We start from the raw sequence: 25,125 nt of genomic DNA on the forward strand, positions 1-25,125 counted from the left end.
GATTGTGATGTAGTTCTGGGTAGTAGAGCTTGATAACTGGAAATTATTTGATTTGTTGTTGGCCTTTGATATTATTCTCTGGGCTTTAAAGCACTTATATGACCTGGGGTAATGAGATGTGAGCAGGTTGCATCATGGGACTGATTGAGAGCATTTGGAAAGCATGACGAAGATAAAGGAACACTGGTAGATTACCAAGCTGCAATATATGCTAATTCTCTTAAATCATAAGTTGTAATTGAATTGTTGAATGCCATAACAAATTCAGAAAAGTGAACAAACTGCTTTTCAGTTTCAAACTACCTTTGCTGTGTTGACAGATTAGTAAAACAAAATACTTTGTACAAGAATACAGCGTTAACAGTTAGGAACAGTTTTGCATGAGTGCTTAGAGATTTTGGAAATGATGTTTTGATATTTCTTAATTGGAATTTACAGCATAGAAAAAAGCATTCCACTCAACTGGACAATGCTGCTGTTTATGTTCCACACGAGCCCTATCAGCATATCCTTCCATTCCTTTTTCTTTCCATGTGCTTAACTAGTTTCCAATTATCTGCATCTGTACAGGGTCTCAATTTACCTGAGAATGCCTTGCTTATAATCTATTGCATTTCAATTCAATTGGAATTCTAGGGCATAGGAGGAAGTAGCTAAGATACTGAAGATTGAGATTAATGGTCCATATAAAATTATATCTGGGTTCATAGGCATAGTTACTGGCTTCAATGAACAACAATAGAGAGTGATGAATATACAAGCTATTTATTTCTAAAATATTAATAAAAATTGTCAATATATTACTTTAGAAAGTACTATTCAAGGGTTGAAATATTTTGAATACTTATCAGCACTTTATTTGAAACAAAAGAAAATATGTAAAATAATGGAAAGAACTTGAATTTATTTAGTGTCTTTCCCTAACTCAGGACATCATAAAGCACTTTACAACCAATGATGTACTTTTGAGGTGTAATTCACTGTTGTAATAAAGAAAGGAGACTCAGCGACCAATTTGCACACAGCAAGCTTCCACTAATTTGATAATGACCAAATAATCTGTTCTTCAAATAGTGTTATGGGACCTTTTGCATCCAATGAGAGGGCAGGTGGTTTAATGTCTCTTCTGAAAGACGACAGACTCTTAATGCTGTATTGGAGTGTCAGCCTATATTTTTGTGCTCAGGTTTCTGGAGTAGGACATGAACCCACAGCCTTCTGACTCAGATGTGCTCCCCTGAGCTGGAGCTGACTGTTTAAATTTTAGGAGGAAAAGAAACTCTGATGTGAACCTCATACTTAAACTTTTTTTAAATCATGTAAGCGAATCCAATGCTTTCCCAGATATAAATGTGTCACTATTGCACAGAAGTATTACTAAAAGTTTTAAGAAGCCTGTAGGTACTTTGGAACCATTCCCTGTTGCATATGATTCTGAATGCCTTTGAAAAGTTCTGAAGATGATAAACTTATTGTAGACACTACAAAAAATGAATGCATGGCAAATGCTTTACTTGGAGCAATGTAAACAGCTTTATCAGGATTTAGTGGCTAAAAATATTATTCACCACCCTATTTTAATATTGAAGTTTTCATGGCTCTCTTAAGATCTATGCCTTGTGTGTTTTGTTTCTTGTTATTTATACTCTTGCAAGTTAAGTTTAAATCCTTAAGTTTTTACAGTCGTTTTAACCTGAATTGAAATTTTCACTTTACTTTTATTAACAGACTAAAAATCTGTTTGGATTATTGAAGTTTCTAAACATTTCTAGAAGCTGTATTTTTGCTGACTGCAACACAGTAAGCAAGCTGTTTCTGTGTTAAAAACAGAACATCACTATCTCCATTCAAGTAACTGATACAGACTTGTTTGCAATACAAAATAATACATGTTTTTGGAGAGCCTATAACACTTGTTCTTGCTATGTTTGTGATTATATAATGTTCTTGGACAAACTTTTTGGATATTAAAGCCATATGTGTGACGTATAAACAAACTAGGAAAACACCTTCAAGATTCATTTAGTTTTCAGAATAAACCAACTGAACTCCCAAATGTCGAACAAAGTTATTTTGGGAAGGGGAAAAAGATCTTCCTCACATTGTTGGTCACATTCCAAACCATTAATTCCCATTGGGGGAAGTTTGTGCACCTTGTGACTTAATTGCACATGCCATATTGTTATTCCAGATTTCCTTAATTCCTGACTTCTGCTTCCAGTGCTATATATAGTCCTGCCATATTGGCTTTCTTTACTATTTAAATACAATGCAAATTTTCTATGTAGAAAATGAGTGCATATTCAAACAGTGAATCTTCAAAGTAGTTTAAGCTTTATGACGATAATGTAAAATGGGCAATATTGAGTTACCTGCTGCTTATTCACCCTACCTTCCACTGGCTTCAATGTAAAGTAAGATTAGACACTGTATCATGGGCAGCCTATACGATAACTGTGGTATAAAATGTGCATGAAAATTTTAAAGAACCTGGGGTTAATTTTAATACAATGTGAAGAGTTGCTCAAAAATAATTACCATAATATAAAGCAGTCAGTCTTGTTGTTCATATATTTTGAAAATACTAAAGTTACAGTGCACTGGATGATGGAAGTAAGCAGAAGATTTATTTTCTTTAAATGTGGTGCAATCAGCTTGCCAGATCCAAATAATAGCACTAGAGTAACTGTACACAACTGCCTTGTGTAAAATTTTCAGTTTCCTCTGTAATACATGTCAATCTGCGCATCATTCTATTCTACTTCTGTTGGGTAGGATAAAAGTAAAGGATTTTGATCTGTAGTACATGAAAACAAAATAGAGCATTCATGTGGTGCCTTTTGAAGTGATATAGGAGGTTTTTCTAATGCAAGCTGAGCCAAAGAAGGAGACATTCTGGTGGGGAGACATGGTGGGGAAAATAGCTTGGTCAAAGAGATGGATTTGAAGGTGGATCTTGGAGGAGAGGGAGGGACCTCCAGACCACCGGGAGCTGGGTGGCTGAAGGCTCGGTCACAACTTGCGGAGCAAGAGAAGGGGAGGAGACTCAAAAGTAACCAGGAAAGCTGAGAGGTTGCAGAGTGGGTGGATTAAAGTAACAAGAATGTCAAAAACTGTTTCTTAAATCCTTTTTGGAAAGATTGTTGTCTAAATTTTTTTCCCCCTACTTGGTAATAGCCGTTATGCTTTAGAAATATTTGATTGACAATGAAGTGTGTTAGGATATTCTGAGCTTCTGGAAGAGCAGGGTTTTTTTTTCTCTTTGCAAAATCTAGTCCGCTATAAATCAATCAGTGCTGTTTGTTGCACTTGGCTCTTTTATCTCTCAATCTCATTTCTCTATATTTCACATTCTGTACATTGTTTGACATCAAATGAACTATTCTAACTTATACTTCCTGGTTTTGATTCTGCTTGTCTCACTGAGGATTCTTCAATCTGATAGTCTGAAGAGACACACTGTTGCTTGTCCTGCTCATTTAGATTGCAGATCCCCTGTAGATAGTGCCATGCTGAAATGGTTATGTAATTACCTCACTGTAAATGATTCTCTAGTGATCAAAACATGATAGAATTTCACATTCAGTTTCAGGGTGAGAAATGTGGGTCTGAAATTAGCGTCTTAAACTTAAGTAATGGCAATTACAAACATATGAAAACAGTTTGCTAAAGTGGAATCAGAAAATATGTTAAAAGGTTAGATGGTAAAGAAGCAGTGGCAGACATTTAAGGAGATATTTCAGAACTCTCAATAAAGACATATTCCACTGAGAAAGTAGGACATCATGAGAGGGATGCACCATCCATGACTAACTGAGGAAGTTGCGGATGGTACCAAATTGACACAAAAGATGTACAATACTGCAAAGATTAGTGGTAGCCAAGAAGATTGGGAACATTTTAGAAACCAGCAAAGGATGACTTAAACAAAAATAGAGGGAGAAATTGAAGTGTTAGGGTAAATTTGCAAGAAATATAAAAACAAGCAGTAAAAGCTCCTACAAGTATATAAAAAGGAAGATAGCTGAAGTAAGTATTGGTCCTGTAGAGGGTGAGACTGAGGAATCGATAATGGGAAACCAGGAAATGGCAGAGATTTTGAACAAGTATTTTGTACCTGTCTTCACTGTAGAAGACATAGAAAGCATCCCAAGAGTAGTAGAAAATGAAGAGGCAAAAAGAACAGAGTAATTTAAAACAATTATGAGCCCTGGAGAAAAAGTACTAGGAAAACAATGGGACTAAATGCTGTTAAGCACCCTGGACCTGGTGTCTTGCATCCTGGGGACTTAAAAGAAGTGACGGCTAAGACAGTAGATGCATTGGTTGTAATCTTCCAAAATTCCCTAGACTCTTGAAAGGTCATGGCATATTGTAAAACCGCAAGTGTAACACCACTATTCAAGGAAAGAGGGAGAAAGAAAAACTTTGTTACTTTTATGCTCCATCTCCCTCATAATAAATCCCTTAACAACTGGTAACTTTAAAAAAAATTTGAAGTCCCAGCGACCAACTTAAAGGAATTGCATGACAGGGTTTCACATTTGAAGACTTTTACTGTAACAGACTAAAAAGCAACATCACTGAGTTGGCAAGTAATACTCTAAACTACCAAAAAAAATCCCCTATCAATGTTTTACCACACCGAATAGCCCCAAGCTGCATTTACTTAACACCACGCTCTCCATAGAATTGCAGTCTTTTCAGGAAATAGTCCAAAGTTACTCTCTGCTTCCAACAGGTTCACTTCTCTCTGCTTCGTTTAATTGTAATATCCAGCATCTGTCAAAAACCATTTCCTTCCAAGAAATCCCAAAATGACCTCCAGCAGCACCGCTCACCCTGATGATTCTTTCCCCCGGCCACTGCAGGATGAATCTTTGCTTAAATTCTTGCCAAGTTCCTCTCCTCGACCAGAGGACCAGATGCCATCAGCATTCCACTGACGGCTATCACAGAACAGCTTTTTCCCTGCTGCTTGCAGCAACTGTTGTCTCTGTCTCTTTTTCCCAGACACCACCGTTCTTCACCCCCCCCCCCCAAAAACCCCTTTTTCTTTCCCTTTAAAGTAGCCACAAAAAAGTCTGCAATATTAAGAGCATCTGCTTCTATCTTTGTTTTCAGGTCTTAGGTATTTGCATTTCACTCAACCTGGGTCCCCTTGGTCTCCATGGTAACAAGTCACACAGGCTTGTTGTTGGGCAGAACACATGATTCTTCGTTACTCCATTTTACCTTCAATTAAAGAGACCATTTAAAATATAACCATCTTATAAAACCTTGCACTTGTGACAATAGTTAAGTAAGACTTTTAAAAACAGTGGAACTAAAACCGAGGAACATAAAAGCTAATATATTAAATGGTTACTTCGTGCCTTTACCAGGAAAGGCATGGACAGTGTTGCTGGTGATGATTTTAAGATTTTCATGTACATGAGATTGATGCCCTAGATGGGCTTAAAAAAAGCTTTAAAAAAATACTCATTCTATGAAGAATAGAAAGGGAAGTTAAAGATATGAAGTGCTATGTCTGGGGCGACCCTACTGGATAAATATTGGTATTGATTATCAAAAGTAATGCTGAAAAAAAGAGATGTGTCAAAGCATTTTGTCTTGCACTCATCAGGCCACTTTGCAAGAACACCAATGTAATGGGAAAACAACAATTTATGGTGTATGTGAAAAGAGTGCTGATTGGTTGGCAAGTGCACTCTAGGAGAGACATTGCTTTGGAGAAGGCACCAGTGATGGTGGCTGACAGTTAACTGCCAAGCAGTACATGCAAATACACCACGCTGCGAGCCTGGCTGACAATCTTAAGTTGCTTGTCAGCGTAATTATTAGCACACTGAGGATTATTCTGCAAATGTCCAATCATGGAATCACATGGTAAAGGACACCTTCACATTTACGAAGACCATACAGGACTTGCATATTGATAGCAAGAGATAAAAACAAAAAATTGCGGATGCTGGAAATCCAAAACAAAAACAGAATTACCTGGAAAAACTCAGCAGGTCTGGCAGCATCAGCGGAGAAGAAAAGAGTTGACGTTTCGAGTCCTCATGACCCTTCAACAGAACTGGGTGAATCCAAGGAGAGGGGTGAAATATAAGCTGGTTTTGGGGTTGGGGGTGGGGGGGGGTAGAGAGGTTGGGAGGGGGGAGAGAAGTGGAGGGGGTTGGTGTAGTTGTAGGGACAAGCAAGCAGTGATAGGAGCAGGTCATCAAAAGATGTCACAGACAGAAGAACACAGGTGTTGAAGTTGGTGATAATATCTAAACGTATGTGCTAAGTAAGAATGGATGGTAGGGCACTCAAGGTACCGCTCTAGTGGGGGTGGGGGGGGCATAAAAGATTTAAAAATAATGGAAATAGGTGGGAAAAGAAAAATCTGTATAAATTATTGGAAAAAACAAAAGGAAGGGGGAAGAAACAGAAAGGGGGTGGGGATGGAGGAGGGAGTCCAAGATCTAAAGTTGATGAATTCAATATTCAGTCCGGAAGGCTGTAAAGTGCCTAGTCGGAAGATGAGGTGTTGAGACCGAGAGGTCAAAGAAGGGTAGGGAAGTATCAGAGATGGACCGCGTGAAAATGATGGAGGCGTGGAGATTGGAAGCAAAATTAATAAATTTTTCCAAGTCCCGACGAGAGCATGAAGCAGCACCGAAGCAATCGATGTACCGGAGAAAGAGTTTTGGAAGGGGGCCGGAGTAGGACTGGAACAAGGAATGTTCCACATACCCCATAAAGAGACAGGCATATCTGGGGGCCATGCGGATACCCATAGCCACACCTTTTATTTGGAGGAAGTGAGAGAAGTTGAAGGAGAAATTGTTCAGTGTGAGAACAAGTTCAGCCAGACGGAGGAGAGTAGTGGTGGATGGGGATTGTTCGGGCCTCTGTTCGAGGAAGAAGCTAAGGGCCCTCAGACCATCCTGATGGGGGATGGAGGTTTAGAGGGATTGGATGTCCATGGTGAAGAGGAAGCGGTTTGGGCCAGGGAACTGGAAATTGTTGATGTGATGCAAGGTGTCAGAGGATTCACGGATGTAGGTGGGAAGGGACTGGACAAGGGGAGAGAGAAGGGAGTCAAGATAACGAGAAATGAGTTCCGTGGGGCAGAGGCAAGCTGACACAATCGGTCTACCGGGACAGTTCTGTTTGTGGATTTTGGGTAGGAGGTAGAAGCGGGCCGTCTGAGGTTGGGCGACTATCAGGTTGGAAGCTGTGGGAGGAAGATCTCCAGAGGAGATGAGGTCAGCAACAGTCCTGGAAACAATGGTTTGATGTTCAGTGGTGTGGTCATGGTCCAGGGAGAGGTAGGAGGAAGTGTCTGCGAGTTGACGCTTGGCCTCCGCAAAGTAGAGGTCAGTGAATAAAAGGTGTGGCTATGGGTACCCACATGGGCCCCAGCTATGCCTGTCTCTTTATGGGGTATGTGAAACATTCCTTGTTCCAGTCCTACTCCGGCCCCCTTCCACAACTCTTTCTCCGGTACATCGATGATTACTTCGGTGCTGCTTCATGCTCTCGTTGGGACTTGGAAAAATTTATTAATTTTTCTTCCAATCTCCACCCCTCCATCATTTTCACGTGGTCCATCTCTGACACTTCCCTTCCCTTCCTTGACCTCTCGGTCTCAATCTTTGGTGATAGACTGTCCACCAATATCCATTACAAGCCTACTGACTCCCACAGCTACCTCGGCTACAGCTCCTCACACCCCGCTTCCTGTAAGGACTCCATCCCATTCTCTCAGTTCCTTCGCCTCCGTCGCATCTGTTCTGATGATGCTACCTTCAAAAACAGTTCCTCTGACATGTCCTCCTTCCTTAACCGAGGTTTTCCACCCACGGTCGTTGACAGGGCCCTCAACCGTGTCCGGCCCATCTCCCGCGCATCCGCCCTCACGTCTTCTCCCTCCCAGAAACATGATAGGGTCCCCCTTGTCCTCACTTATTACCCCACCAGCCTCCGCATTCAAAGGATCATCCTCCGCCATTTCTGCCAACTCCAGCATGATGCCACCACCAAATATATCTTCCCTTCACCCCCCCCCCGGTGGCATTCCGTAGGGATCGCTCCCTCCGGGACACCCTGGTCCACTCCTCCATCACCCCCTACTCCTCAACCCCCACCTATGGAACCTCCCTATGCCCACGCAAAAGATGCAGCACCTGCCCTTTCACTTCCTCACTCCTCACCGTCCAAGGGCCCAAACACTCCTTTCAAGTGAAGCAGCATTTCACTTGCATTTCCCCCAACTTAGTCTACTGCATTCGTTGTTCCCAGTGCGGTCTCCTCTACATTGGAGAGACCAAACGTAAACTGGGCGACCACTTTGCAGAACGCCTGCAGTCTGTCCGCAAGATTGACCCAAACCTCCCTGTCGCTTGCCATTTTAACACTCCACCCTGCTCTTTTGCCCACATGTCTGTCCTTGGCTTGCTGTATTGTTCCAGTGAAGCCAAACGCAAACTGGAGGAACAGCACCTCATCTTCCGACTAGGCACTTTACAGCCTTCTGGACTGAATATTGAATTCAACAACTTTAGATCTTGAACTCCATCTTCCATCCCCACCCCCTTTCTGTTTCTTCCCCCTTCCTTTTGTTTTTTCCAATAATTTATATAGATTTTTCTTTTCCCACCTATTTCCATTATTTTTAAATCTTTTATGCCCCCCACCCCCACTAGAGCTGTACCTTGAGTGCCCTACCATCCATTCTTAATTAGCAGATTCGTTTAGATATTATCACCAACTTCAACGCCTCTGTGTTCTTTTGTCTGTGACATCTTTTGATGATCTGCTCCTATCTCTGCTTGCTTGTCCCTACAACCACACCACCCCCCTCCACTTCTCTCCCCCCACCCAACCACAATACACCCCCCACCTTAAACCAGCTTATATTTCACCCCTCTCCTTGGATTCACCCAGTTCTGTTGAAGGGTCATGAGGACTCGAAACGTTAACTCTTTTCTTCTCCGCCGATGCTGCCAGACCCGCTGAGTTTTTCCAGGTAATTTTGTTTTTGATATTGATAGCAATGCCGTGTTTATGTGCTCATTTGACATTGCTAACCGATTCATTAATGTTCCACTTAAGGAAGCCATACATAATTTGTGCGGCAGTACTATTTCATGGTGTTCGCCACCATTGCGCAAATCAGTATTAATTGAACTCAATTATGCAAGTTGCCAAATTCATGAGTTCAGTTTTAATGACAGCAAGTACACTGAAATAGATGATGTTGCCATGGGATCCCCTCTAGGCCCAGCTCTTGCAAACATCTTTGTTGGGTTCCATGAGGAACATGTCTTCGATGGAATGACATCGAACCTCCTACCTCTTGCATATTTCTGATATGTAGATGATTTGTTTGCTATATTTACATCTGAAGTGCTTGTAATAATTCCTTACATGCCTTAATGGGCTCCATCCTGTGCTTAAATTCACCTTTGAAATGGAGCAGTCAAATGAACTCCCCTTCCTTGACGTACTAGTTGAGAAATCCACCAGGAGTTTCTCTACCACAGTCTATTGCAATCCTGCCTTCACTGGTCAATACATGTGTTGGGATCCTTACGGTTCCACACGCTATAAGATTGGTCTTATCGGCAACCTTGTAAATAGGGCCCGAGCCATTTGCTCACCATGCAAGCTTGATGCTGAAGTAGGTCGCATCAAAGGCATCCAGCAGGATAATGGTACCCTGATCAGATCATTTCACGCTGTGTATCACGCAAACTCATGAAATGGCCTAATGCCGCCTCTTCAGCCCCTGAAAAGTACCCAGTCTACCTCAGATTACCCTGGAAGGGCACGGCATCTCAAAAATTTGAGCAACAGGTGAAGCTAGCTGTTTCATGCTGCTGCTATGTAGTAGCAACACGAATGGTATTCGCCACAAACAGGATGCTGTTGTCAAGCCAAAAAGACGTTCTGTCTATCTCACAGATGAGTAATGTGGTATATGAATTTAAGTGCCAGTTTGATGCTAGGTATGTAGGCCATATGCCCCAAAGACTGGTGGATCGTATCAAACAGTGTGTCCCAGCCGCTGTTCATAGTGGGCAAGATACAGATCGTACCCAACCAGCCCATGCTTGCAAAACTCAAAATACAGTGTCCAACATTAAAAATGATTTGGACGACATTTGCTAAATAATCCTTATTGTGCTAAGAATTAGGCTGACAACCAATTTAAGATTCAGTCGTGGCTCACAGTTTGGCACATTTGTGTGTACTGGAAGCTACATATATTAATACACAGGGCCCTATTCTTTTCAGACAGAAAGAATACGTACACACATTGCACCTGTTTCAGCTAAACAAATTAAGTGACAGCCATTTGCTGACTCATTGCTCAGGACAATGACTTGACCAATCAGGGTCAAAATGCCTGGTTTAAATTTCAAGCAATGCTTGGCTGTTAACTGTCAGTCACCATCACTGGTGCATTCTCCATGTTAATACCTCTACCAATCAGAGTTCACTTGCCAACTAATCAGTACTCTCTTCACATACAGTATAAATTGTTGTTTTTCCCTTATATTGGTATTCTTGCATAGTGTCCTGATAAGTACAAGGTGAAAAGTCTTGACATGATCCTTTTGATCAGCAACACTGAAGTTTTGGACCACCAAATAACTATTTATCCAAAGTAGCTGGAAGGATTAGCTGTGTGTTAACCCAGTAAAAGCATCAAATGTCGATTTGGAAGACCAACTTCGCGAATCTTTTGGGCACAATACATTTTTAGCTTGAGATGCACTTTTCTCAGGAGACATGTTTCTCCAGTTCAGAGTTTCAGATTCACTGGGGGAGTCCCCAGTCCCAGTGTCTGAGAATGTGTCTCCTTGCTCACTAGGTAAGTTGTAGCATGCCTGTTCATTAGATTGGTTTCTGGGATAAAAGGGTTGCCATATGAAGTGCATAACTTGGGGGGAATAATAGTACCATATTTCAACTGACCCACATGTCACAATTGTCAGTGCTTTCTAAGGTGGACTGAATTAAAAGATGAGGCAGAGTTTGGTTTGAATTGTAAGTTTCCTTATTTTACAAGGGGAATCACAACACATTAGGTATAATGGGAGTCACTTAGTTCAATCAGCACAACAGCTCTCTTGATATAATGCCTTTAAAGTAATAAAGCATTTCAAGTGCTTCACAGGAGCATTATAAACAAATATGACCGAGTCACATAATATATTAGATCAGATGACCAAAAGCCTAGTCAGAGGTAGGTTTGAAGGAGTGTCTTAAAGGAGAAAAGTGAGGTAGAGAGACAGAAGTGTAGGGAGGGAATTCCAGAGTTTAGGGCAGAAGCAGCTGAAGACATGGTCACCAGTGGTGGAGCAATTAAAATTGGGTGTGTTTAAGAGGACAGAATTAGATAAGGGCAGATATTTGAGGGGTTTGGGCTGGAGAAGATTAAAGAGATTGGGAGAGGCGGGGCCAGGGAGGGGGTTTGCAAACCAGGATGAGAATTTTAAAATGAAGACTTTGCTTGAATGGGATCTTTTGTTGGTCAGCAAGCACAGGGTTGATGGATGACCGACACTTGGTGAGAGTCAAGATACCAGCAGCAGAGTTTTGGATGACCTCAAGTTTACGGAGAGTGGAATGTGGGAGACCATTGGTTTACTAGGAAGTACATTGGAATAGTCAAGTCTAGAAGTAAAAGAGGCATGAATGAGTGTACCTTTATATTTAAATTTTGTTTCGAAATTAAAGTTATGCTATTCAGCTTTGGTGTCTTGCCTTTCTTAAACAGCATAATCCCTTTGCATTTTGTGTCTCACTTCTCTGCAACATTTTGCTGTCTACCTAAGGAGTGTGGCAGATTGCCGCCTTCCTGTCTAAATCTCTCTTTGGGACAAGCCATCCCTCCTTGCCTGCTAGTCAAAGCAGATGCCCAAGTGGAGCAGCCTAACTTGATAATGATCCCTGCTGAGTTCAAATGACAGATTGTTGCAGCAGCAATGAGTGCGACTGGTCACCAGAATATCATTATCCTTATCATCCGCAGAATACTGGTTTCAAATGCTCCATTTGAAATCTAATGCATGCTTAGCAACCTTGCCATCATGTTATTTGAACCCCGCTAAAGCAAGCTTTCACTTTTAAGTGTATTTAAATATAACCCATATCTGGAGCCTTTATGTGGAAAAATGATTAAAAGTTCAGAACCTGTCAGTCTGACTACATCTCAGAATGGTTTAGGCTATTAAATCTCATGTATCATGACAGAAATATCTTGATACAAAAAAATTCTGAGTATCTGTTGATGTATCAAATGTCAAGAAGACTACAAAACTGTAAAATATGGTGGACTATGTCATTGAATGAATCTTAGAAAGCCCCAAGAGAGGAGGAACGATGGCTTGGATTTTGCTTTCTCAATAGTGGTGAGTGCTGTCAAGTTTGCCTTTATTGTGGAAGGCAATGGCACACTACTTGCAGGGATCTCATTTGCACTGAAATCTGGAAGTTGCGATGTGCCTGAATGTGCTCTGGAGGCATCCACACCAACAATGCTGCCATTCCTATTCTTAAAGCGGCAGGGACCATCAGTTCAAAAACTGCCTGTTTGCCTTCAACTTGCATGGATTTCCTGTTCAAAAAGTTAGGGCTGATCATCACAGACATAAATCAGGGATTCAGCCCTCAAATGCTTCTGTTATCATTCACAAAATAAGTAGATGGTTGGCAATTATGAATAAAAATGACTTTCATGATTCCCCCTGCAATATCTGCTCCTCTACATTTTCCCTTTTTCCCCTCCATTGCTTCTTGTTCAAGCGATCAGCCCTGCTGGAAGAAGAGGAAGCTTTCACTGCAGCCTACGGACAAGGTATAAACCGATTTCTTTGGGCAGTCAATGGTAAGCGTTGAAGTTTTGCTGCGGAGGAGGAAATCTAGGCCATGGTTGTGAAAATATTGACTGTAATGAACCCGTATCAGTTGAAAAACACACATGGCTCACCCATACCATTATATCTTGAAGCTATGCTCTTCCATCATACCCCATGCATGAAAACCCAATTAAAGTTTGAAAGGGGATTTGGAATCGCACTTAATCAGCCTGCACTGGACACTTCCAAATTGCAAGAGAAAAATATAGATCTTTAGTCTTCACCTTGCACCTACTAAGTGGAAGATGTTACAGTATCTTGGTTCAGTTTAAATTGTAACTTTTTCCAGAATTGTCTCCATGTAAAAACAGTCATTTAACTAAGCGTTCTTTTGTTAGGTAAAACTTTTAAAGCTACTAAAGTTTAAGTCAAGGTAGAACACAGCAATGGATAAGAAATTGGTTGAAGCAACAGTTACTTGTTGAGTGTAGAGTGGGAGTGGGAGGGTGAGGTGGGGTGGGGGGAGAGAAAGAAGAGAGTACTGAATGGAGTGCCCTAGGGCTGATGTTGGGACTTTTTAATTTTTTTAAACATGTGTTAATGGCTTCAGAAGCAAGAAGACAAGTGGTCTCATTTACAGATGACATTAAGCTAGAGAATATTTGTGTTGAACTGGTAACCAGGGAAATAAATAAGCTAGATATGTAAGTGAATGGAATAGAGTAAGTGATAACCCACAATGTGGACTGTGAAACTGGTGTGGGAAATTGAACAACGATACTCCCCCATTCAACCCTCCATTGAGATGTTCTTTCCAACTCCATGCCACAGAATACTGTTTCCCCCAAACCAGTTCATTAAAGCTGATGGTACTCTTTCACTCCTCCCATTCCCAGTTTGGGAATGAATACTATCAAATAACTGAAGAATTGTCAGGAGTGCTCCATGTGGTGTTCTAGTGTGCCACCTCAAATGTCAATCAAGGAATTACATGAGCGAGCCTATGGGAGTGTATTTTGATTAGAAAGCTTTGTTTTGGTCCTTGAAATGTGTTTGTAAAGCAACCTGTATCCCAGGATCTCCTGTGGGTAATGCTTGGACTATCTCTTGTTATGCTTGCCCCATTTCCAATCATTTATTTGTCCTTAATAACCTTCAGACAAAATAAGAAGTAGTTTCTTCACCCTAGTCATCAGCCCTAATCCATCTGCTGTCAAGAATTGAATCCCTAAACCTCTGCGCCTTTTGCTATCTCTCTCCATTTTAAAGCCTACATCTTCGACCAAGATTTTGGCCTGATGCAATCTCTTCTTATGTGGCTCAGTGTCAAACTCTGTTTTTGAAATACCATGGGAAATTTTACCACATTGAAGGCGCTATATAAATGCAAGTTTTTGTTGAGCCAGCATGGGACTGACCTAATATTCTCTACTCTACAAATTCTTGAACATTGCTGATTTTTGATCATGTGAATCCATAAGACGAAGGAGCAGAAGTAGGCCATTTGGCCAGTTGAATTTGCTCTGCCATTCAATGAAATCATGGCTGATCTGATAATCTTCAACTCCACTTTTCACCCTTTTTCCCATAACTTTTGATTCCCTTCTGGTTATAAATCTGTCTATCTCCAGTGTCCATATGTGTATCAATAACTGACACCTTTGTGCATAGCCCATGTTGTTTCCATTTGTGTGTTATCTATATGAATTTATGCACGTATGAATTTAGGATTACATATGTAATTACAACTGAGGGGCATTTGGTAAAAAAGTGACTTCTGAGGCCAGCTGCTGCCAGAACTCATTAAATGCTGATGGCCAGCATTGATAAATACTGTTTTCCTCATACTTACTGAACACAATACATTTGCAAAATTTTTTTTAGGTACCTCTTTTTTTTAATGTAAGTCCCAAGCATTCTGGATACATTTTGAACTCTGATTTGGGTTGAGGGATTGTCACTTGATTTGTAAACTTCTCATCGCCATGCGTTTTAATTTTCATTATTATTCAGATTTAACTCCTATCATCATCTTCAAACACAGTTCATTCTGATAATGCAATTGTATGAAACAGCTGTGTGAAGTGATGCAATTTTAAAATTGTCATTTCTGGTAAGCCCCTTTGTTGAAACCCTTATCAACTTACTGTAACTATAATTTATTACAATGTGGAATCTGCATGAAAAGAAGCAATAAAAAAAATTTAGAGACAAAAAAATACAAATTAGTCAGCATGTATTCTAAAAGGCCAAGTCATGCTTAACTAACTTGATAGAATTGTCTTTAAAATACCTCACAGCAAGCTAACGAATGAAGCTTAGGTCATTTGGAGTTGTGTGAGCAAAATGGCTGTACAGCAAATTGGCTAAAAATAGAACGCAGAAAGTAGGGGTGAAGGTTAGTAATTCAGATTGGAGAAAAGTAAAATGGCTGTAAACCAAGAGGATCAGTGCTAGGACCATCATTTACATTTATGGTTTGGACAAGGTAATAAGTAACTAGATCAAAATTTGCAGATAATACCAAATTGGAGGGTATATTGATAATTCTCTACCCCAGAGAGCTGTGGATGCTCAGCCTTGATTTTTGTGTTCAAGCCCTGGAGTGAGACTTGACCTCAGAACCTTAGACTCAAGAGGTGAGTGTGCTCCCAGCTGAGCCACGGCTGATGGTTGACGGATCCCTTTTTAAATGGGTTAGTGATCTCTGACCACCATCTAAGTTTCAATATTATATAATACTCAAAATGAGCAAGTGCTGCATGTAAAGTGTGTTTTAATAATGCTTTTTAATAAACCAGGAACCTGCTTCTCACTAGAGTCCGCCGTTTTTTTGATTGAGGATGACACTCGTAAATTATTCTCCACTTCAAGACAGGATCTGCACTTTGTCTTCATTGCTGCCATAGCAGAAAATGATGTTTCATAAACATATGTTGTTGGGAAAGGTAGAAGTACTTTAATTGCTTCTTTTACCAATTTTGGGTACTCTGTAAGAACAGATTTCCAAAATGTCAGTTTCTAGAACTTAATTTTCAGCAGATGGTTGCTGGAGTTTCACCAGCTCCTCTTCTGTTTATCCACTCAAATTATGGATTTAAATCTATTGACAATGGACTTTTGAAATATTTCATGGAAGAACATGTAAAATCTTAAATTACTATTCTATCAGAACAGGCCGTAGTACCATTGATATACCAGTTAGGTGAACTGTGATCAGAAATATTAAAGTAATGGCTAAGATTTGATGCAATACAAAATACAGCACTGTCAAACAATCAGTGCAAATGTGAAGAAGAGTGTTTGTTGGCAGTGTTCCCTTTAATTTCCTGTCACTCTGTGCAATCCATTTGTTGCACTTTGCGGCCCCTTGAAGATTGGCACACGGCTGTTCTTGTGTGTATCTTAAAGGGACCGCTGCTTATCTGCTGCCTGTTTGTTCTGTGCAGTAACGCACCCATGCAGCTTCGACAGAACATTGGTCCTGGGATTTGGGAAATTCATCAATAAAACTTTTGTCAACAGTGTTTAGAAACAAAGGGATATCAGCTCCCACATGTCAAACCCGGGCTCTTGAGGGAAGTAGCAGTGATAGTGGAGGTTGATGTGTGGCCCAGCAGCTTGTTCTTGTGTGCGCACTCAGCAATATTTGACAGTTCCAGGGAGGAAGGGAGGGATGATTGTCGCTGATTTGTGTTTGATGCAAACTGAAACTGCAGAAGCCAGCACCAGAACTTTCAGCCTGAATGCTTCCAGCATTGTTCACGGCATCTGCAATCACCAATATTGCTCCTCCTCATCATACCCAAAGCATCCTAGCTTTGCTCTGGCTCACGGGAGACCCATTGCCCCAGTGGCCATTCATTAGCCCGGCTACCAATGGCTCCCATTACTTGGGCATTTTAGTTGTGGACTGAACCTTATTTCACAGACCCCCCAGAAAATGGACTCCCAGGTGTCTGTGGACCCCAGTTTGAGAACCAAACAAAGTATAAACGCTAACACAAACTAGTTGGTCTGGGCTGTATATTTTACTTTAATAAGGCATACTTTTGTTTTAGTCCTCTTATCATTTCTCCAGGCATGCAATTGCATTTTTATAGGTTATTTGAATGCTTTACGAGGAGATTTAGTATTCAAAGCTCACTGAATGACTGACTAACAAAGTAATTTATTATTTCCTTTCGATGTGTATAGAGCAATGCCACATTTTTTTAAAAATGTCAGCAGTGATTATTACTGGAAACTATTCTAGTTGGCTTAAAATTAGTCACAGAATTCCCGTAAAGTTTAAATAAATAAGGCCCTGGTTAACCCTTGGAGAGTTCGGAAGGCTTTCACACACAACTTCAAGCTTGCAGTTTAATTTTGTAAGGGAATGTGGATCTATAAATAAGCAGAGCTGGTAATTTACAGTACTTTTTAAATGGTAAAACACAGTTTTTAAAATTTACAAAGGAAATTTGAAGCTTTGTACATTAATCTTTGCTGGAAAATTGTGCATTTGTTATAATGGTATTTCCATTAATCCTTCTGTAAAATAGGTTTAGCTGAATATCATTGTATACCTAATAAACATTTGGATGTTTCAGCTTTTCTCAAAGCAGTTGTGAATACAGCAACTAGAGTAGCTTTGTCTTTTAATAACACGATTAGCCTGAATTTAATGAGACTGAACCGTTCCTGCATGTGCAGAATCCAATCTCAGTAGAAACATTGTACTTCAGGAAATGGTTGCTTTAAGTATTTTATATATGTAGCACATTACCATCTATTGTATAACTTGGGTTGGTACCAGGTTCTACAACCTGCAAAACCATGAATGTGATTTGATAATTTTATGTGGATGCATTTTTTATACTAGTATAAAGTACAGTGCATACAGCTTCTCTCTCCTCCCCCAATCTCAAAATGCAAACTAGCCAAGAAGTACTGACCAGATGAAGAATTTTCAGATAAGATTTTTTTATAGAATGCATGTAAAAACAAAATTGTTTTTAGTTTTAGTTGATACATGGCAGCTGGAATAAAATATGTTTATTGTTTGGCCTTGTATATAGTGAGACTCAGGTTTTTGAGTTTGAATCTCTGACTGTAGTAATTTACAATGCATGTTGGTAACCTATAGCAAGCATTCTTTGTCATTAAGCAAGGTTGAAATGAAAAATGAATTGGTAGTCAGGCATGTGAAATAAGATTCAGTCTATCAAGTTTTACTTGGTGAGCAAGATTAAAATCCAGTATTGATGCACAAACTCTCTGGGACCCTGTACTGGAACCTCGGTGACTTCAAGACACTAACTATGACCAGAATTGAGCAGATTTTCTGAATGTGACTGGTGGAAGGGTGGTGCAGTACAAATATTTCTTGGATTCTACTGAGTTGGTGTTATTTACTTGAAATATTTTAACCTTCTACTACAAATAGCTCAAAACTTAATTTGTATAACATTTGGCAATGACATTCATGTTAGATGATTTTAAGTGCTGAATTACAGTTTTGAAAAGCTTATGATGCACTGTAAAAGTTGTCATCTTAAGCTATTAAAATTATCTGTACAAGATCATTTGCAAGATCTTGTACACATTCGCTTTAATATTTTGCCTGAATTTATATACTACTACAGTAACATCAATATTGAGGACCAGGAGTTTCCTTTGCCTTGCATTAAGGCATAACTATGCCCTTTGGTGATTTCTTTCTTCAGGCTGGTAGAATGGGAAAATACGAATGTTCATCTGCTGGAGCACCAGTGTGGTGTATATGGAATGGTGGGCTGTGGTTTTACTTTAATTCTATTTAAGCTCCCAAAGTTATGCTATTTGATATGAGGAATTGCTGAGCCGAACCCCTAGTGCTTCTCTGGGCATGTGAGGAGGGGGAACAATGGGGAGAACAAGTCTTCTTTGCACTCCCCTGAACTGTCCAACCGATAGTGCAGAGAAATATTAGCTCACTTGACCACTCAATCGAGGGTACAGAATTCACAAAAGACATAGTGCAAAGATTAGATAGGGGTGCTGTTCACCTTTAGTTTTCTTAATATGTGTGTGTCCCCTTTCTCATGAAAAGAGGAAGCTAGATTAAATCAAGAGGGAGAAATGGATAGAATGAAAGTTTAATAGGGTGAGATGAAGTAAGGCAGGAAATGTTTTTGCGAAGTATAAACAGCAGCAGTGGCATGTTTCTGTGCTGTAAGTACTATGTCACCCCCTCGGAACTTGGCTAACTCGGGGAAAAGAAATCTTCCAGTGCATGCTTTATGGTGGGATTGTAATCTCATTCATGTTCTTGCATATGTAAATATTAAATACTATACCAAAAGAATCAATCATATGGTTTTATGCCAGCTCTATCGTTTTATTGCAAATGTGCTTTCATAGTAGTTCCAAGGGGAGGTGGTGGCATAGTGGTATTGTCACTGGTTACCCAGGTTAATGCCCTGGCAACCTGGGTTCGAATCCCCGGGCTGAAATTTGAATTCGATAAAAATCTGGAATTAAAAGTCTGATGACGATAATGAAACCGCTGTCGATTGTTGTAAAAACCGATCTGGTTCACTAATGTCTCTTTAGGGAGGGAAATCTGCCGTCCTTACCTGGTCTGACCTACATGCAACTCCAGACCCACAACAATATGGTTGATTCTTTAAAAAATGCCCTCTGAACAAGGGCAGCTGGGGATAGGCAGTTAGCCAGTGCCCACATCCCATGAACAAATAAAAAAAAATAGTCTAACAAATCATTGCACACTGAGAATTGCATTGCTCAACTTTTGAGAAATTCAATGCTGGACTCCACAACTGAGACATTTACCTTTGAGGTCAAAACATTTTACTAAAGGGAAAAACAAAGTCATTTTGAATTCCAAATTATGCCAGTTTATGTGAGACATTAGTTGAGACAAATTTATTTCTCTTGCAGTGTGATGTGGAGCATCAGAAATGCCTTATGTGGATCGACAGAATCGCATTTGTGGATTCCTCGACATTGAAGAAAATGAAAACAGTGGAAAATTTCTACGTCGATACTTTATACTGGACACTCGGGCAGACAGTTTGCTATGGTATATGGACAATCCACAGGTCAGTGTTTGATATTGCATTGTTAGCAACTCCGTTAAAGTCCTATGGTTACCATACCGTGTAACTTGCAGCTGTTGTATATTGGAAGTGGTTCTGCGCTGGATATTAAAATTGAGTAAAATTTAATGTAAATTGCTGATATGGTACTATTCTGGATTATATTTTAATGGTGAGTGAGTATGCATTAACAATTCATTACTGATTCGTGAACCTAAAGATAGCAATTGTTCAGTACTAGAAACAAAGCTAATTATATAAACTCGGCTGTCATTCTATGCAAATTTTATCAAAGTATGTTTTTCAATAATGGCAAAGAATACTTTACTCATGCACAATTCATATTTTAATGAGGCTTGACACCATTTTGAAATTATTGTATAAAACCTATCTTAATTTGTTTCATGTCATGAAATGTAATGAGAACATTATATTTATTTGTTGATCAGTGATTTAAAAATGGTATGGTCTCTATTCACATTAGCTTGTGTATTGGAAAATGCTGATTCACTTCATTAATTTGATTTCTAGTAGATCATACATTAGTAGCTGATTGAAGGAAATCTTGTTAGAAAAGGGTTTAATAACTGGATGCAGTAGACCTCTTTTTAATACCAGATAAAGTTATTATCTGAAGGCTAATGTTGCAGCTGCTCTCATTTTTACTGTTGCATCTTTATTTGCTTAATTTTTAGAATCTGCCGTCAGGAGCATCACACGTTGGGGCACTTAAGCTTACATACATTTCGAAGGTAATTATTGGTTTGGTGGGATTTGTTTGCCCTAATAAATGGAAAAATCAAAATGGTAGCGTTTCACAGTGCAGAAAAAATGGAGACGAAATTAGGGTACCTGACAGGTAACTCAAGGTTGCATTCCGTGTGTCAATGAAGTGCTTTGGTATCAGCGATTGTTGTATATCTCTGCAAAAGTACTTCTCTGGCTAGGTACAAACCCACAGATTTAAATCTACTTTGTGATGTAACCCAGCCTTAAAATAAGAAATTGCTTCAGAAAAGTGTTTTTGAAGACAGTATTGACCAAGGTTTACGAACATTCACGGAGAGCCATCAACCTGTCTCTCTGGAAAGAACCACCTCCTGACATCTAGCCTACATCTGGCATAAGATTCTGATCCATGATCCTCCCTACCCCATTCAATTGGAACAAATTGTCAGCTGGAACAAAATGGCCAGGATTTTCCAGCCCCATCGCAGGCAGGACCCGCTGCAGGTGAGGAGGTGCCCCAGCCAGAAGTTCATTGACTTGCGGCAGGAAGATTGTGGTGGGTGGGTGTGGAAAATCCCACCCAATGTGTTCCTTCATGATGTTATAGACCTCAATCAGATTAGTCCTCAGTTTATGCTTCTCTAAAGTGCAGAGTCCCAACTCTTAGCCTACCTTGATAACCTAAGAAACTTAGATACTGGTAATTAGTCTGGAGGCCATCCTTTGCACCCTTTTCAAAACCTCAATACCACACACCATATCTGGACACTGAGCTGGGCACAGTATTTGATGTGAGGCCTGATCAAGATCCTGTACGAGGACAAAATAGTATGTCTCATCTTGTAGTGTATTGATCTATGAATTCAGCTTTATGGCATTATTTGTATACCTTTAAAGATCTGTGCACTTCAACTAGAATTAGAATAAAACTCAGAACTTCCTATTGGATATCAGTGTGGCATATTCAAGTGAATAATTGAAATCAACTTTGTATGCTAACCTTTTATTTAGTAAGTCATTTCTACAACTGATTATTTATATTTATTAATTTATCTTAAAATTCTAACATTTTTGTATGTTTAGAATAGCATTGATTTATTTCTTCAATTCTTAATGAACTCCAATTTAGGTGCTTCCCTATCTGCCTGCCTTCTTATCTGACTTCTGTGCCATTTTGTGACTTGCCATTCTGTGAATGCCAGTGTTGCTTGTTGAGCAAGTGTTTTTAGTGACTTTCCATTCTGATTTATTTTAATTCATCTTTGTTCTTTGTGGCAGCCGAATTACACACATCAAAATGTCACAAACAACACATGAATGAATGACAGCATAATGTGTTTTTGTTTTGGTTGAGACAGGGGTTTTGGTTAGAACTCTAGAAGTCCCTCCTCTTTTTCAAACTTTGGATCTTTTATGACTGCCAAAGCAAGTAGATGGGACTGGGGTTGAAAGGTGGTGCCTTTGCCAGTGCAGCAGTTCTTCAGTTCTGCACTAGTGTCAAGTCTGCTTTTATATGCTGAAGTCTCAGTGGGCCTTGAAACCACAGTTTTCTATCTCAGATACAAGCATTCTACCAACTGAGTCAAAAAAAAGTTAGAGAAAGATATCTGTGTACTTTGTCTAATGAAGTTCATTTTTGCATAGTCCTAATTTTCCTTCTAATTTCTAATTATCAATATCTATCAGTGTCCAATTGTAATAACAATCATATCTGGAATCCAGTGCAGCAGGAAAGAAGCACATGATTATATTGTAAAGTTATTTTCTGAGTTTAAACAGATTAATTTTGTCATAGTGTTATGTTCTAGATACTCATTCTGAGGGCACTTATATCTAAATTTATTTCCCTGCATTTGATTAGTATCTGACGGTGCCTGTTTAAAACTAAATTTATGGAAAGTAGAACGTGTAACATTTCACATGCATGTTGACTTACTACTTGTGATTTACTAGGTCAGTGATGCAACAAAGCAACGACCAAAAGCAGAGTACTGTTTTGGTAAGTCTCTTCCAAAACTGATTTTATTTGGCTTAAATGATTATTAATTGGTGCCACGAATGATTTCATTATGCTTTAGGTAGGTGTATTTACTGAATTATATAACACTCCTGAAGCATTCAATGAAAATAATGTACTAACTGTACATTATCACAGCATCAAAACATTCCATACCTTCCAAGCATAGTCAGTGTTAAAAGAAAACTTATATTTTCATGACCTCAGGATATCCCAAAACACTTTACAGCCAGCAAAGTACTTTGGCAGTGAAGTTGCTGTAGTGTTGTAGGAAACAGGGAAGCCAACTTGGACACAGCAAGGTCTGAGAAATAGCTATGTGACAGTGACCAGATTGTTTTTTTTCTTAAGTGATGTTTTTTGTTTTAATTGCCCTTGGTGACCTCTAGTGGTATCACTTATGGATCCTCCATATAATGCCTTGTAAATGTGCAAAGTGACAAATTTATGTTTTTTATGGAAGCAATGGATTGAATCGTAATGGCACACAAAAACGCACAAATTCGAATTGATTTTGACTTGCTCATTTTTCACAAATATCCCAAGTTTTTGAGTTTGTATGTGTATACGGGAATGTGGAGCTGACAAATTGGAAACTAAGATAACAGTTATGGCAGCCATACAGACAAACTAAGATAAAGCTGGGGGGATGGATTTACCCTGAGACTCAAAGACCGCTGTTAGACTTTGTGGATTTTTACACTATATAATTGTTCTGGTTCAGTGCCTCAGACCACTTCAGAGAAAGCTTTTACTTGCCCAAGTTTTCAGGAAGTTGTAGTATAGTCAGAGTTCCAACTAAGAGCATTCTTCACTGTATTTCAGTTTTTTTTAAATCATGTCCTTTACTCTATTAGACAATGACTTAAGTGAAATTGGAAAACGTGGGCAGCAGCAGAAACACAATCTCCTTGAGGAAGTAGAAAACTATATCTTTGTCACTATTTTCCTAAACTATAATGTACATTCATCTTGAAGTTTTTTTTCTCTCTCAGGCTCCTGGAACCTTTCTGGCCTGGCCTGACTCTGGAAAGTTTCATATGGGCTCCCTGATTTGACTGGCTGAGACGTACTTTGCAAAAAATGCCGAGAACCAAACTAATTTAAATCGCACCAGATGCAAAGAGCTGCCAATAAAACATATTCAAATCTTACGATCACCCTTGAGACTGATAACTTTTCAAAAGATATTGAATTCCCAGTGACTGACTTAAAGGAATCTCGTGACAGGATTTAAAATTTCAAGACTTTTAATGTAACAAACTAAAATCAACATTACTTAGTAGGTAACTAAAACTCTAAACTACAAAAAAGTTATCTTTTGTTAGTTTCTTATTATGACTGACAACCTCGCACCATGTTTATACATTATGCCTTACTCTCTGCACAATAACAATCTTTCTAGAAATCAGTCCAAAGTCATTCCCAGCTTCCAGTGGGCTCGATTGTCCCTGTTTCACTCAAGTCCAAAGTGATTTCCCTCAACCTTAGCATTCCTGAACATTCTTTCGCTCTCTCTCTCTAGGCTGTTTTTCAAACAGGCTGCCTGAGTGTCTGTACATCTATCCATGACTATGGTAAAGCCCACTACTCTGTCATTTGTTTTCAGGTGTTGAACCTGGCAGGTGCAATTCAGTACCACTTCACCTGGCTCCTGTCCACACAGTCATCAGGCCACATCGGCTTATTGCCGGGCAGAACTAGCAGGAAGCCACATGCTCTTGCGTTTAAAAAAAGACAATTAAAATATAAGCACCTTATAAAACCTCATATTCTTAACACAAATGAATCCTATAATATGCTTGTATTTGGGTTCAGTGGCATGGTCTCTATTTTGTAGGCCAAAGGAAGAAGAATTCTATAACTATTATATTAAAATAAACTAGGACGTATTTTTCTGAGATCGAGCTATGACAGAAAGAAAATGGCACCTAACTAGATTAAACAGAAATGTTTCATTTTCTATCTACAACCTTTTCAGCCATATGTTGCATTTCAGAATAGTAACTAACACACATCTGTTCTGGATGTTCAGTCAGCTTGTATGCATTTTCTTTTAGAAATTGGAATCTTGCCTTTTCAAATATTCAAGCCTTGATTTGCCAAGCATTCATTCAAATTTCTTAATAATTCCACTCCATTTTTTTTTGCATTTTTTGTCTTATTATTGGCTACTTGTAGCCAATATGGGAACCTGACTAACCCAATTGCAATGACGATATGAGGTGTGACATAAGGACATTATTGCAGTATGCTTGCGGGAACTAAGTACACTTGAAAAATTTAGCATCTCATTCTTCTAGCTCTGGAAATTATAATGAACATTGGACTCTAAGAGCTATAAATATAGCTGTAAGCTACCAGCAAATAAAGTATGTAATTAGCAAAATTACAATGGTAAAATGTTACACAGTTGTCTTGTTATGGAAACTCA

General features: G+C 39.4%; 1 protein-coding gene across 10 annotated transcripts in view; it reads left to right on the forward strand.

The window, feature by feature from the left end:
* The window catches only part of plekha1b (pleckstrin homology domain containing, family A (phosphoinositide binding specific) member 1b), a 79,780-nt gene that overhangs the window by 14,032 nt on the left and 40,623 nt on the right, over positions 1-25,125 (forward strand). For 9 of the 10 annotated variants that reach the window (XM_041209415.1, XM_041209416.1, XM_041209420.1 and 6 more), the window contains 3 exons: positions 19,788-19,948; positions 20,641-20,697; positions 22,628-22,673. In XM_041209415.1, coding sequence (XP_041065349.1) covers positions 19,808-19,948; positions 20,641-20,697; positions 22,628-22,673 — 244 coding nt within the window. In that variant the 5' untranslated portion in view covers positions 19,788-19,807. Of the gene's footprint in view, positions 1-19,787; positions 19,949-20,640; positions 20,698-22,627; positions 22,674-25,125 lie in introns of those variants that run through there. The other variant, XM_041209422.1, reaches the window with a different exon arrangement.

Source organism: Carcharodon carcharias, chromosome 17 (genome assembly GCF_017639515.1).
Source record: "Carcharodon carcharias isolate sCarCar2 chromosome 17, sCarCar2.pri, whole genome shotgun sequence".
NCBI classification, from domain to species: domain Eukaryota; kingdom Metazoa; phylum Chordata; class Chondrichthyes; order Lamniformes; family Lamnidae; genus Carcharodon; species Carcharodon carcharias.